The sequence below is a fragment of the Panthera onca genome, chromosome B1, assembly GCF_046562875.1.
Source record: "Panthera onca isolate mPanOnc1 chromosome B1, mPanOnc1 haplotype 2, whole genome shotgun sequence".
Classification (NCBI taxonomy): domain Eukaryota; kingdom Metazoa; phylum Chordata; class Mammalia; order Carnivora; family Felidae; genus Panthera; species Panthera onca.
In genome coordinates, this window is record NC_138342.1 from 32,757,449 (window position 1) to 32,771,859 (window position 14,411).

General features: G+C 37.1%; 2 protein-coding genes across 7 annotated transcripts in view; one reads left to right on the top strand and one right to left on the bottom strand.

Moving 5' to 3' along the window:
* WDR19 (WD repeat domain 19) overlaps positions 1-11,774 on the top strand; it is a 112,701-nt gene extending 100,927 nt beyond the window's left edge. For 2 of the 4 annotated variants that reach the window (XM_060655223.3, XM_060655226.3), the window contains exon 36: positions 7,986-8,270. In XM_060655223.3, the coding sequence (XP_060511206.1) occupies positions 7,986-8,112 (127 nt within the window). In that variant the 3' untranslated portion in view covers positions 8,113-8,270. Of the gene's footprint in view, positions 1-7,985; positions 8,271-11,252 lie in introns of those variants that run through there. The other 2 variants (XM_060655225.2, XM_060655224.2) reach the window with 2 other exon arrangements.
* The window catches only part of RFC1 (replication factor C subunit 1), an 84,002-nt gene continuing 74,235 nt past the window's right edge, over positions 4,645-14,411 (bottom strand). For 2 of the 3 annotated variants that reach the window (XM_078446196.2, XM_078446195.2), the window contains exons 23-25: positions 13,235-13,448; positions 11,915-12,106; positions 10,322-10,909 (exon numbers count right to left, since the gene is read on the bottom strand). In XM_078446196.2, the coding sequence (XP_078302322.1) occupies positions 10,826-10,909; positions 11,915-12,106; positions 13,235-13,448 (490 nt within the window). In that variant the 3' untranslated portion in view covers positions 10,322-10,825. Of the gene's footprint in view, positions 7,092-9,532; positions 10,910-11,914; positions 12,107-13,234; positions 13,449-14,411 lie in introns of those variants that run through there. The other variant, XR_013555310.2, reaches the window with a different exon arrangement.

Genomic DNA, 14,411 nt, shown 5'->3' on the forward strand with positions numbered 1-14,411 from the left:
TACTCTTAATCCTTTCCATCTCTCTATAAAATTTTAGAGTCAGCTTGTCAAATTCTGTTTTTAAAGCATGTTCAAATTATAATTAAGATTTGTTTCATTTTCTGTTGCTGCATATTATCACAAATTTAGCATCTTAAAACAACATAATTATGTCACAAGTTTTTTGAGAAATAATTGACATCACTTGTTTTAGGTGTACAACATAATGGTTATATATATAGAAATGATTGCCATAGTAAGTTAACATCCATCACCACACAGTAACTTCCAAATATCCAACATAGTTAACTCCAGTTACCATGCTATACATTACATCCCCAGCACTTATTTATAACTGGAGGCTTGTACCTTTTGACCACTTTCATCTATTCCACCCACTCCCCACCCCAGGCGTCTGGCAACCAACAAACTGTTCTCTGTTATGTAGGAGTTCAGTGTTTTTACACATATAAGTGAGACCATACAGGATTTGTCTTTCTCTAATTTCACTTGGCATAGTGAAGGCCCACCCATGTTGTTGTGAATGGCAATATTTTCTTTTATGGCTGAATAACATTTCTGTGTGTGTGCACACACACAGGACTTTCTTTCTCCAGTGTCATTTTCTTTATCCAATATAGATGGACACTTAGGTTGTTTCCATATCTTGGCCATTGTAAATAATGCTGAAATGAACACAGGGGTGTAGATATCTTTTCAAGATAGTGATCTGTTCAGATAAATACCCAGCAGTGGAATAGCTGGACCATATGGTAGTTCCGTTTTTAATTTTTTGAGGAACCTCTATATTGTTTTCCACAGTTGCTGCACTGGTTTACCTTCCCACCAACAGTGCACAATGGCTCCTTTCTCTCCACGTCCTTGCCAACAACTGTGATTTGTCATTTTATAATAGCCATTCTGACAGGTGTGAGGTGATATATCATTGTGGTTTTGGTTTGTATTTCCCTGATGATCAGTGATGTGTAGCAGCATCCTTTAACATACCTATTGACCATTTGTTGTATCTTGTTTGGAAAATTTTCTATTCAGATCCTTTGACCATTTTTAATTGGATTTTTTCCCAATGGAATAGTAGGAGTTCTTTATATTAACCCCTTATCAGATGTATGATTTGCAAATTTCCATGTTGCCTTTTCATTTTGTTGGTTTCCTTTGCTGTATACAAGTTTTTTAGTTCAGTGTAGTCTCACCTGTTTATATCTGCTTTCCTGCCTTCCTGCCTTTATTTTTAGGGTCAAATCCAAAAAATCATTACCAAAACTCATGTCAAGGAGCTTACCCCCTATATTTCCTTCTAGGAGTTTTATGCTTTCAGGTATTATGTTCAAATTTTTAATCCAGTTTGAGTTGATTTTTGTATATGGTGTGAGCAAGTAATCCAGTTTTCTCACCGCCATTTATTAAAGAGCCACTCCTTTCCCCATTATATATTCTTTACTTCTTTGTCCTAAATTAACTGACCAATGTGACTGTTTTTATGCCAATACCATACTGTTTTGCTTATTATAACTGTGTAATATAGTTTAAGGAATTATGGTGCCTCCAGCTGTGTTCTTCTTTCTCAAGATTGCTTTGGCTACTCAGGGTCTTTTGTGGTTCCATACAAATGTTAGGATTGTTTGTTCTATTTCTGTGAAAAATATTGGAGACTGATAGACATTGCATTGAATCTGTAGATTGTTTTGGATAGTATGGAAACTTTAACAATTTTAATTCTTACAATCTGTGAGCACAGTATCTACTTATGTGTCCTTGATTTCTTTCATCAATGTCTTACAGTATTCAATGTACAGGTATCTCACTTCCTTGGTTATATTTATTCATAAGTATTTCATTCTTTTTTATGCAATTGTAAATGGATTGTTTTCTTAATCTCTGATAGTTCATCATGAGTGTATAGAAATGCAACTGATTTTTGTATATTCGTTTTGTATCCTGCAACTTCACTGAACTCATTTATTAGCTCTAACACCTTAGTGGTCATTAGGGTTTTCTATATATAGTATCACATCTTCTGCAAATAGTGACACTTTGGTTTGCTTTCCAATTTGGCTGCCTTGTATTTCTTTTTCTTGCCTAATTCCTCTGTCTAGGACTTCTAGTACTATGTTTAATAAAAGTGACAAGAATATGCATCCTTATTTTCTTCCTGATCTTAGAGGAAAAATCTTTATAAGTTTGTAACCACCAAGGATGATGATAGCTGTGGGCTTGTCCTATATTATGTTGAGGTATATTTCCTCTATAACCACTTGGTATAAACTTTTATCATCAATGGAGGTTGAATATTGTCAAAATGCTTTCTCTGTATCTACTGAGATGATCATATGATTTGTATTCTTGATTTTCTTAATGTGGTGTTATCACACTGATTAGTTTGTAGATGAACTATCCATGTATCCCTGGAATAAAATCCCTCCTGATCACACATTTAACATACTTTTAACATATTATTGAGGCCAGTTTGCTAATAGATTGCTTAGGGTTTTTGTATTCTACGTTCATCAGGCATATTGGCCTGTAATTGCCTTTATTGTGGTATCCTTGTCTGGTTTTGATATCTGAGTAATGCTGGCCATATAAAATGAGTTTGGAAATGTTCCCTCTTCTTTGATTTTTTGGAAGAGTTTTAGAATGACTGGTGTGAATGCTTTAAATGTTAGACAGAATTCACCAGTGAAGCCATCTGGCCTTGGACTTTTGTTTGCTAGGAGGTTTTTTGATTACAGATTCAATCTCCTTTCTAGTAATTGGTCTGTTCAGATTTTGTTTCTTCATGATTCAGTCTTGTAAGAAAGATTCTATGTTTCTAGGATTATATCTATTTCTTTTCTAGTTTGCTTCATTTGTTGGTGTATAATAGTTCCCATTATTCTTTTATATTTATCAGTTGTAATATCTCCTCTGAGTCCTCTCTTTTTCTTTTGGTGAGTCTAGCTAAAGGTTTGTCTATTTTCTTTAACCAGCTTAGTTTTATTGCTCTTTTTTACTCTTTTTAGTCCCTATCTCAGCTTTGGGCTTAGCTTGTTCTTTTCTAGTTCCCCAAGATATAAAGTTAGGTTGTTTAACTTGGGATCTTTCTTGTTCTTGACATAGGTATTTATTGCTATCAGCTTCCCTTTTAGAACTGCTTTTGCTGCATCCCATAAGTTTTGGTATATTATCTTTCCATTTTCATTTGTCTCCGGGTATTTTTTTTTTCTTTTGATTTCTTCCATGACCCACTTGGTTGTTCCATAGCATGTTGTTGAATCTCCACATATTTTTTAATTTTCCATTTTTTTTCTTATAAATGACTTCCAGTTCCATACTGTTTTGGTTAGAAAAAACGCTTGATATGATGGCAGTCTTTTTAAATTTATTGACTTGTTTTTGTGGCCTAACCTACGATCGATCATTCCTGGAGAATGTTTCATATGTGCTTAAAAATGTCTATTCTGGGGTGCCTGGGTAGCTCAGTCGGTTGAGCATCTGACTTCAGCTCAGGTCATGACCTCATGGTTCATGAGTTTGAGCCCCACATCGGGCTCTCTGCTGTCAGTGCAGAGCCTGCTTTGGATCCCCTGTCTCCCCGCTCCCACTCTCTCTGCTCCTCACCCATGTTGTGTCTCTCTCAAAAATAAACATTAAAAAAAAGAAGAATGTCTATTCTTCTTGGAGGGAATATTCTGTAAAGGTCTGGTAAGTGCAATGTTTACTTACTGATTTTCTGTCTGGATGATCTAGTTAGGGGATGAAGTCCCCTACTCTTACTATATTGCTAATTCTCTCTTAGATCTGTGAATTTTGCTTTAGATCTTTATTTTTTTTACTTCTTTAATGTTTATTTTGAGAAAGAGAGAGAGCAAGCGAGCGCGCACATAAGGCAGGAATAGAGAGAATCCCAAGTAGGCTCTGTGTTGATAGCATGTACTGTGAGATCATGACCTGAGCCAATAAAAGGTATCAGTTGCTTAACCGACTGAGCCAACCAGGCACTCCTATTCTTTTTTTTTTTAATGAATAAATGAATATCATTTATTTTTGAGACAGACTGAGCAGGGGAGGGGCAGAGAGAAAGGGAGACAGAATCCCAAGCAGACTCCGTGTTGTCAGCACAGAGCCCAACACAGGACTCAAACTCACAAACTGAGATCACGACCCAAGCCAAAATCAAGAGTCAGATGCTTAAGTGAGCCACCCAGCTGCCCCTTGCTTTATATCTTTAGATGTTCCTATGTTAAGCCCATACCTACAAATGTTATATCCACTTTTGGGTTGACATTTTCATCATTATATAATGACTTTCTTTGTCTCTTATTATAGTCTTTTATTATCTGATATAAGTAAAGTTATTCCAGTTTTCTTTTTGTTTCCATTAGCCTGGAATATCTTCTTCCATTCCTTCACTTTCGGTCTGCTTCTGTCCTTAAAACTGAGTAAGTCTCTTGTTAGCAGCAAGACAAATGGATATTACTTATTTAATCCAGTCAGCCACTCTTTTGATCAGAGAATTTAGTCGATTTACATTTAATGTATTGATAGATATGGACGTACTGACATTTTTATTGTTTTCTGGCTGTTTTGTAACTCTTTTGTTCCTTCTTCTACTCTTTGTGATTTAATTGTTTTCTATAGTGGTATGCTTAGATTCTTTTTATCTTTTGTGTATGTACTATGGACATTTCTTTGTGGATACCATGAGGCTTACATAAAACTGGTCTATTTTATGTTTATAACAAGTTCAAACACATTCTAAGGCTCTACATTTTTACTCTCCCCACCCCCCATTCTATTTTTAATGTCATAGTTTACATCTTTGCAAGTTGGGTGTCCATTATTGTCATTATAGTTATTTTTACTACTTTAGTAAGCGATTAACCCACCACCATATTACAACATAAGATTATTCTGAATTTATATATTAACCTTTAAGCATTCATATTTACACTTTTATATGCTTTCCTCTTATTAATCAGCACTTTCAGGGGTGCCTGGGTGGTTCAGGCGGTTAAGTGTCCAACTTGATTTCAGCTCAGGTCCTGATCTCATAGTTCATGGGTTCAAGACTCGCACCAAGCTCTGCACTGATAGCACGAAGCCTGTTTGGGATTCTCTCTCTCTCTCTCTCTCTCTCTCTCTCTGTCTGTCTCTCTCTCTCTCACACACACACACAGAATAAATGATTTTTTAATCAGCACTTTCAGCGTAAAGAAGCCCCTTTATTAACATTTCTTATAAGGCTGGTCTAGTGGTGATGAACTCCTTTAGTTTCTCCTTGTCTGGAAAATGGTCTCTCACTCTTAAATAGAACAAACTGAGGGTTGATGGGGGGTGGGGGAAAGAGGAAAGTGGGTGATGGGCACTGAAGGGCACTTGTTGGGATGAGCACTAGGTGTTGTATGTATGCCAATTTGACAATAAAGTATATTAAAAAGAAAAAGAAAAAACGGTCTTTCAGTTCTGAAGGACAGTATTGCCAGGTAGAGTATTCTTTGTTGCATTGCTTTTCTTTCAGCAGTTTGAATATATCATGCCACTGTCTCCTAGTCTGCAAAGGTTCTAAAAAAGTTGCTGATGGTATTATGGGTTCCCTTTTGTGTAACAAGTTGTTTCTCTCCTTTAGCTTTTGGCAATTTAATTATATGTCTTGGTGTCTCTTTGGGTTCATCTTGTTTGAAACTCTGAGTTTCCTAGAACTGAATGTCTATTTCTTTCTCCAAGTTAGGGAAATTTTCACCCTCTTTCTTTTCTCTTTTAGGACCCTTAGATTATCAATATTGGTTGGCTTCATGTTATCACATAAATCCCTTAAGCTAAGCTATAATCACTTTCATTCTTTTATCTTTTTGCTGTGATTAGATGAGTTTCATTGACCTATCCTCAAGTTCACTGATCCTTTCTGTTCATTTAGTCTGTCATTGAACCTTTCTATTGTATTTTCCAGTTCAGAAACTATAGTCTTCAAGTCTGTGATTTGTTTGGTACTTTTTTCACTTTGTTCATGAATTATTTTTATGACCATTATTGTAAACTATCACATAAATCACTTAATGGAGATCAAGCAAAATCTCCATTTTGTTAAGATCTTTTTGTGAGGTTTTATCTCTTTTTTTGTTTGGAACATATTACTGTGTCTTCATTTTCACTGACTCTGTTTTGGTTGCTATGCATTAGCTAAAAGAGCCACCTCTCCCAGTCTTGAAGGAGTGGCCTCATGTAGGAAAGGAGCCTAATTATTCACCACTGCCCTGGCTCTACCATCTTTGTTTTTAGTGGCTCCCAGTAGTTGAGGGTATGCCAAGACCTGTCAGTATCCCACAGTGGGGAATGTCACTCGGAACCTAGATGCTAGCCTCCGGAGAGTGTTGCAGTTGGCCCGTAAGTATGTGTTAAATTAGAAGCCTGTCCCTCAGGCCAAAGCTTTTAAGATAGCAGGCCTTTTGCACAGAGAGACTGGGTGCATTTCAGTCTGCTGCCTCTGTGCTGGGCCATGGGGGATTAGCCACAGTGGGTCCATGTGATCTTATTTTGGACTGTTTTCTTGTTTGCTATGTCCTTATAGGTCTCGTGGATACAAGTCTCATTGCCTATTAAAGCTAGAGGTTTTGGAGGCCCATCTCTAGTGTAGAAGTCTTAAAAGTGAGGGCACCAAACATGGGTCCAAATGCTTCACTCCTCAGGGAAAAGCTGGGAGTTGTGAGTTGCCTCCTGGTTGTGTGTCATCATGCTGGCGATGGAATTTAATGTCAAGATTTTCTGACCCTCTCCTACCCAGTTTGATGTGGGTTTTTTCTTATTCACCTGATATGCAGGAATCAGTTTCTTTCAGACGACTTGTTCCATATGCAGCTGTACATTCACTGTGTCTGTGGGAAAAGACATGCCTATCAGTAGGATAGACATGGCTTAGCAGAGTCTTCTGTTCAGGGTCTCACAAGGCTGCAACTGGTTGGAGCTGCAATCTCATGTAAGGCTCAGTGTCTTTGTCCAGCCTGTTTGTTGGTGGGATTCCATCCTTTACCTTCAGAGTACTGAGGTCCTCAGATCCTATAAGCAGCCCTCAGTTTTTATGCTTTCAGTCCAGCATTAAAGAGTCTCTTCTGAGCCTGTGAAGTTCAAGGGTTTACATGGAGTTTATAAGCAGATTTAGGGGGCAATACTCTTTTCAGGATATTCTCCCCCACATTTCAGTAGTTCTGGCAGGCCCAAACTCTGTTCTCTTAACTCAACTCTACAAGCTAGTAAGACGATGACTTTATGGTTGTCTCATGGACTTAACCTCAGGTGCAAAGGCATATAAAGATGAATTTTACCCAGTAGCCTTCTCTTCTTTCAAGAGTTGGCATCTTTCCAATTTCTACCAGCTCTTGGTTGGTTGCTCTCCAGTGCCTTTGAATAGTCTGTGCCAGGTTTGTAACTATTATCTGGAAGAAGATAATCTGCAATTCTGCCAAAGTAGGATGTTGCTTATGTTTTTAATAATCCTACATAGACTCTCTCCAGACACTATCCATGGATTAAAGCAGAGCCTTAGACCATGGTTCATAAATACTTGCAGATATGCTTTAGTAAGTTATGATTATGCACCATCTTTTGAAAAAGTCACTATAAATGTCTTATCATACAATAAATATTGGTTGAAGCAGCAACTTCATGGACTCCTTTTAGACGAGGAACCATTAACAACTATTTCGTTTCAGGAAAATCTTCACAGATTGCTGAACACTTTCCTTGCATTTCCCCACTCTTCTGAGTAAAGTGGCTGTTATTAGCACCCTCACTTTGTAATAACAGTTCGACAGCTTGCATGTACAATTTTTAGTCAAGGCCAAGATTTAAACTCAATACGGATTATAGACCAGAGGCTTCTAACTTGAATATGGTCATCTTGCTCCACATTCCAGAAATGAGCAAAAACTTCTTTGGTATAGCTTTATTACTACATACCACAGTTACCTGAAATGCTTCTAAAGACATGTGGGGTTTTTTATCTTTTCTAGATATAATGTTCCTGAAAAGATAGCACTTTTCTACAGGAGGCTGTGTGGTTGCTGGATACAGAAAAAAGAAAGACTCTCCAGGTCACAGACATTGTACAATTGCCATTGTACAGTGGCAAAACAGTGACATATAACCTTGATGTTTATCATAGTTCCTCTTCAAAGTCTTACATATTCTATGCTCTGCACTGTTAATAGTAACCTATGACATAACTGTAAATATTCAACTTTTTGATAACTTTTATATTTTGAAATATTTCCTTTAAAATAAAATTGTTGACTAGATATTTGTAATGTTTTCCTGGATTAAAGGGAGAAAGGAAGACAGCTTTGCAGAACATCATGAAGTGTGGGCAGCACAGATATTAACAGTTAAAAGTTTGAACTAAGCTTAAGCCTATTTAGCAGAATCAGTCTCACAATAAAAACACCAATTTAGAAGAATCAAACTATAAACCATAAGCTTTTATCTCCTGAGTCATTATACCACATACTGTAGAATTTCTTTCACAAAATTAAATCACTGGACTTCTCCTGAAGATATATTCAAAATCTTCCCCGTTATCACACACACCCCGTATTTTTCCTACAACAGTATATCCTTCCTTGCCACCCAAGGCTAATGTCACCAAAGTCTAAGCAGCTGGCAGAAATGAGTCATGTAGCCTCACTTTGTCTCAGATGATAGGATTTTACAGTATAGGCGCCAGCATCCTGAGCATTACAAAGGTACCCAGTGGCACCTATGAGCCTATGGTAGACCCCATGGGGGGGTCAGTGATGTTTTATTGCATCCAAGTATCCACATGCATGATGCCTCCAACGTTTTGATCTGTTCTTGCTCCCACAAAGGCTGGCCAGAGAATGGGCCAAGTAAAGCCAATGTTTTACTAAGTAATACAAGTTATTATCATTAAACCCACTATCATCCCCTTGTTTTCCCATTATCACTGGAAGGATGTTGTAAAGTTAGTTAGAAGAATAAGAGCCATAGGCACCTGGGATCTGTGAGAGTATAGCACATTATATTTGGGGAGTTATGAGCCTTAAACATTCACTAATAAGCATAATTACACCAGAACTTATTCAGGAAGACACTACTCCTCGTACATAAATCACTGTTCCTTGTTAATAAGTTCAAGAGGCTGAATAATGGACTGCCAAAACTTAACAGGATGAAGGATAAAGCACAGTAGTTTGTTATAGCTTCCAAAATGGCCAAGCCTCAATGGATCTCAAAAGAAGCATGCAGTTTGCTGCAAAGATGTGTGGCATCAAGTAGCTCCAGCAGATCCATGTTGCCATCTCATATTTTAAAGAGCGTATTTACAATCTCTAATTCTAAAAAAAAAAGTAATCTTATACACTGATTATGCCAATCATAGAGCACTTAGAATTAATAACAAAATCATAATAAACAAGGGAAGGACACTATTCTTTTTTCTGGCTGCAAGGAGAATATACTCCCTTTCCTGGGGAGGAAAGAACAAGTAGGCAGACAAAAAGCACTAGAAATGGAAGAATATGCGTAAGAAAGCCATGCTCACCCCACAAGTAAGGTGAGGCCGTCGTCAACCAAGGATATCTTCACTGGAGCGCAAATTTCAAGCTGGGCTTTAACAAAGAGAGGAGCAAGGCTTAAGGCAATGTTTTATTCCCATAATGAATTTAGTCTACATGAAAAACATTTTTAAATACACTTTAAATGTCTCAAGAACTTTGTTTCACCTCCCAAACAGACTGTCAATTACTTAAAGGGAGGAAATAGTATCCTAATTTTATAATTCTCTTACCACATAACTCTGAGCATTTACTGACAAAATTTTTTAAATGACAAAATTTAGACAACTAAATTCCAGGCTAGTTCCACAGCCTCAGAGCTCCTCAACAAATACAGTTACAGGTACAATCTAAAACTCTAGTCCAGTCTGTGGAGTCTGTCATAGGGCAGAACCAGATCTCCCAGAGACAAAGTAAACAAAAATCAGGGTTCATTTTGTCCCAAGCCAGAGTGAGATTACCTTAGACCCTACTGGTGTGAACCTGATGAGTTGAGACTCTAGAAGGATAAAAATGTGGCAATCCTTTTGCAGCCCCCCATATCTTCTAGTAATACCAAAGAGGCCTCTCCATGACATGCTATTCACAAACAGAGAGATGGCTGGCACTTAAAGAGGTAATCGCGTTGGGAAGTAATTGCCAAAGTTCTATTTCACATAGCTGGTTAGTGAGAAATATAGTTAACTTCTTACCCAATGATTTGCAAACTAACAAAGTAATATACCAACATACTATTTTACTGTACACAATGACATTCTTAAGAATTTGTACATGTATCAGGTGGAACATTTTTATTTCTCATTTATATTCTGTAAGATATTTGACAATGTACAAAGAATACCCAGTTCTAGGTGGTGACTGTTTTGTATTACGATTTATTTACAAAATTTCACCACATAATAGTAACTACCTTTTTAAAAAAAAATCAGCATTGGTCCTATAAAGGCCATTAGGATAAATTCTTAAGCCTACAAAAGTTGCCTTAGTACCAATGTTTCCAGGCATATTATTGTTAACTAAAATCTGACTCCAAAGCCCACGTATAGTTGACAGGGGGCAGTGGAGGACCCAAGCAGTCCTATCAACCTCTATAAGAGGTGTATGTTAGCCTACTGGTTACATCCTTCTAGCAGTACCACCATTTATTTGTAATGGGACCACCAAGTTGCCCCATTATGCTAAAATATGGTTCCTTTGGGGAAAAAACAAGGCATTCTCTAGACAAGCTAGACTGGTCAACAGGGTGAGTAAAAAGTGGCTGTCAGTAGTGAAAAACAGTTTCATTTCTTTGAACTTTTTCCTTTTCCTTTTCTGGACTCCTTATCTTTTTCTGATTTTGAAGGCTTTGAAGATTTTGTCTTTTTCTGTTGGGAGGGAAGAATGCACAAAATAGTTAATAGCTGTATTCATGAGGAAATGAAATACGTTAATTTCTACAATAAAGCAAATCTTCACCTGCAGCTTAGTAAGAAGAAAGAGTGTAAACATCTTCCATTACTGCTACCCCTGACGAGCTTACTTCCAAGAAATGGCTAGCTGAAGCCCTCAACTACCGAAAAGCTATTTAGAATCTAGAACTAAGATATGTTACCCAGGCATGCAATTTCTTGGATTTGGCACATAGGTATATTTAGGAAAGACAAAATGAGCAGGCAATACAAATAGGATAACGTTTTAATGAAGAATTTCCTTTTCTTTTGGTTTCAGATTAGAGATCTAAACACGTTCAGTTTGAGAAGGGGAGAGAGGGAGACAACCTCTTATGTCTACACAAGACTAGAGAACTACACCGGAGAAGGCCACCTTCCTACTCCTGCATATACAAACCAGAAATGAGGGACAAGAATGACACACACTAAGGACAAAAAAGAACACAGACTACATTCCTTTGTCTTAGCCAATGGTAAACAGTGGGCTGATGCCATAAATGATTTTAATCTTTTCTAGCACAAGGATGTTTTATTCTGAGGAAAATTCTATAGGCAGTTCAATGGCTACTGCAAAACACAAAAAAACAGAAGGGAGAGATGGTTTCATTGAAAATGTTTTTCTTGATTAATCTGTAAAAATCTGTCTCTAGGGTAAAGCACACACCAATGGCCAAATAAAAAATGGTATTTTTTCTAACAGGGCATATGATGATCAGATCAATATGATGGCCTATTTTCTTGCTATCTGGCTCTTACACTATTATAAATAGCTGACTGTTTACAAGAATAAAATCTACACCTTCTCCACCCTCACTCAGTGTAATGAATACAAAAACTTAAATAGGCCCTGAATAATTTCAGAAGGCAAGTTATACACAAGAAAAGATAAACTACTAAGGGACTATCATGGCATTTGCTGTCTGAAGCTTAAAATATTACCTTGATCATTGCATCAGTTTCCATAGAATCTTGGTCTTTCTCATCAGCTTGAGAGTCATCTTCATTTAACTCTTCACTGTATTCAGAATCCAGTGATGCGCCTGTGCTGTGTCTGGGTGTCTTCACTGCCTGGAGTGAATATGGAGTAAGGTGGACTTCCTTATTGTAGGTTCTTGTGAACGCTGCTTTCACCTATAGGAAAGGAATCGAGCGAGTTGGTTAATGATCTAAGTGCCAAACAACCTTTCAAATAGTTTTGCAAGACTCTGCAAGACCCCTGAAGTATTCTGCAAAATATTTATGCAAGTTCACGTAAGTATATGTATATACATTTTTCTATAAAGAAGTCCCATATTTTTCATGACATTCTTAATAGAGCCTATGACTCAAAAAAATAAGAACCAGTATTTGGGAACATTAGGCAGAGAAAAGAAAAAACTGTAACTCATCATTTTTGCCTATTCAGTGCATTCCACAGTTCTACAAAGTGAGAAGCAGTGAATCAAATCAAAGACTTACAATAAAGTACAAGTTAAAGTTGGTCTTTAATTACCACAAAATACATAAATTACCATGACAGTGGTTACTTCAAAATACTAGGTAACTTGAAGTCTTAACTTGAAGCTTCTAAACATGACTGTAGAATTACTCCTTGAATTCAAACAATGGAGATCTCTTGTGAGAATTAACTCATAACCATAAAGTCAGATCAAAATTCTGGAGAAGGCAAGCCACACGGAATAAATAGGTCTTTTACAACGGCACCAAGAAACTGGCACAAGTGTGTAAGGTACTGGATATTACAAATTCATGTTATGTCACTTTGGTTTTTTCATGCTCATTATACAAAAAAAAAAAAAAAAAAAAATAGGGGATACATTATTACATAACAGATTGTCCAACTATGATAAATACTAAATTCATACATTAGGCAGACTGAGAAAAAGTATAAAAATCCTCAGTCCATAAATACTTGCTTCTTTTCATAATGTATTACCACCGTCTTATTTACTTTCCCAGGCTTATCTACACCCCCCCCATAAGGAATATATTTAGATTTGCCTCTGAGATTTCACGTTTTACTTTTCCACTCAGCATAAAGCAATGACAAAACTACAAACTACAAGGTCAAATCCAGAAGTACATTCTTAATAGTGCACGCAAATAGTATCTTTGGAAAGCATAGGCCATAAGAAGCAAAAGACATTTAAGAAGAAAAAAATTAAACCTTTTTAAAGTACCTACAACATCTCTGAAATAGTCCTAGTACAAGCCTGGTAATCACAAAGTGATGGAAAACGAGTGGGTTACACAATTTACCTTGGGATCCAACTTGGAGAAGAGACTAGGTTTGCCTCCCCAGCTGCTAATTTCCATAATATTCTCAAAGTCTTCTTTCATCAAGTAGTATGTGTCCATAAGAGCAATAACATCCTGTACTCCTTCTACCCCTTGGGAGATCAAGGGCTGTACAAGTGCATCCCTTATATGTGACAGATAATCCATGTTTACAGTCCTTTTGCTGGAATAAGTTCTTAAACCAAAACAAAAGAGATACCTATAGTCAATGGCAAACCACCACCAACTCAAGTCATAATGTGCTGGATAGAGTTCAATCCACTTTTAAAAATGCCCAATGTAATGTCTACTATTTACCAGCCGGTATAGGGAAAGCCTAGCACTACACCATCAGGGTAATGGATACACACCAGTGTGCTCAAAGGGAATTTACTACTTATCTCGAATCAGTGAATGACAAACAAACATAGGTTCTACTTCCAATCTACTCTTAAGGCCTAGGCAACAAAAACATTTCTATGTACTCCTTATAGCCAAAGATTACTCATTCCCAGTTCCATATCTTAAATGCATCAGTAAAAGGCAGTGAGATTTCCTACCTCAAGTGCCACTGTTACTTCCTATATGAGGGTCTGTAGCACCTTTTGATCTCTGATTATAACATGCAAAATTACATATGAATGTTTCTCTCATATTTCCTTGTACTGTACTATTACTCTGAAATCCTTAGTTCTAGAGCAGGGTTTTCCCCAGACTAAGAAAACTGCAGAAAACGTCCCTATAGAATCACAAGGTGGTCCACACTGGTGAGGGGAAGGCTTTGGGAGAAAGTCTCTGATTTGCTGAGAACTACAATGTTATCATGAAATGACAGTTTCTCTCTCTCAAATACTGTCACTCACTCAAATACTGTCACTCAAAGACAGAAAATAGCTGAACAAAACAAAATCTAAATCTAAATCTTTCCAAGCCAGCTACCACCATCATCAAACCAGACAATTATATGTATGCATACTTCAAACAACAAACCTCAAAAGCTGCTGGGCTTCAGAACCCATAAAAATTTTAAAATTACTAATGGGTCCTGCTCTTGCTTTCAGGTAAACTGGGTCTGAATCACAAGAATCCACAGTTTTCTTGATCAGAAATCTAGAACCCTGTCCCACGAGAGCTTTACTACCTAGGCAAAGAATCCCAA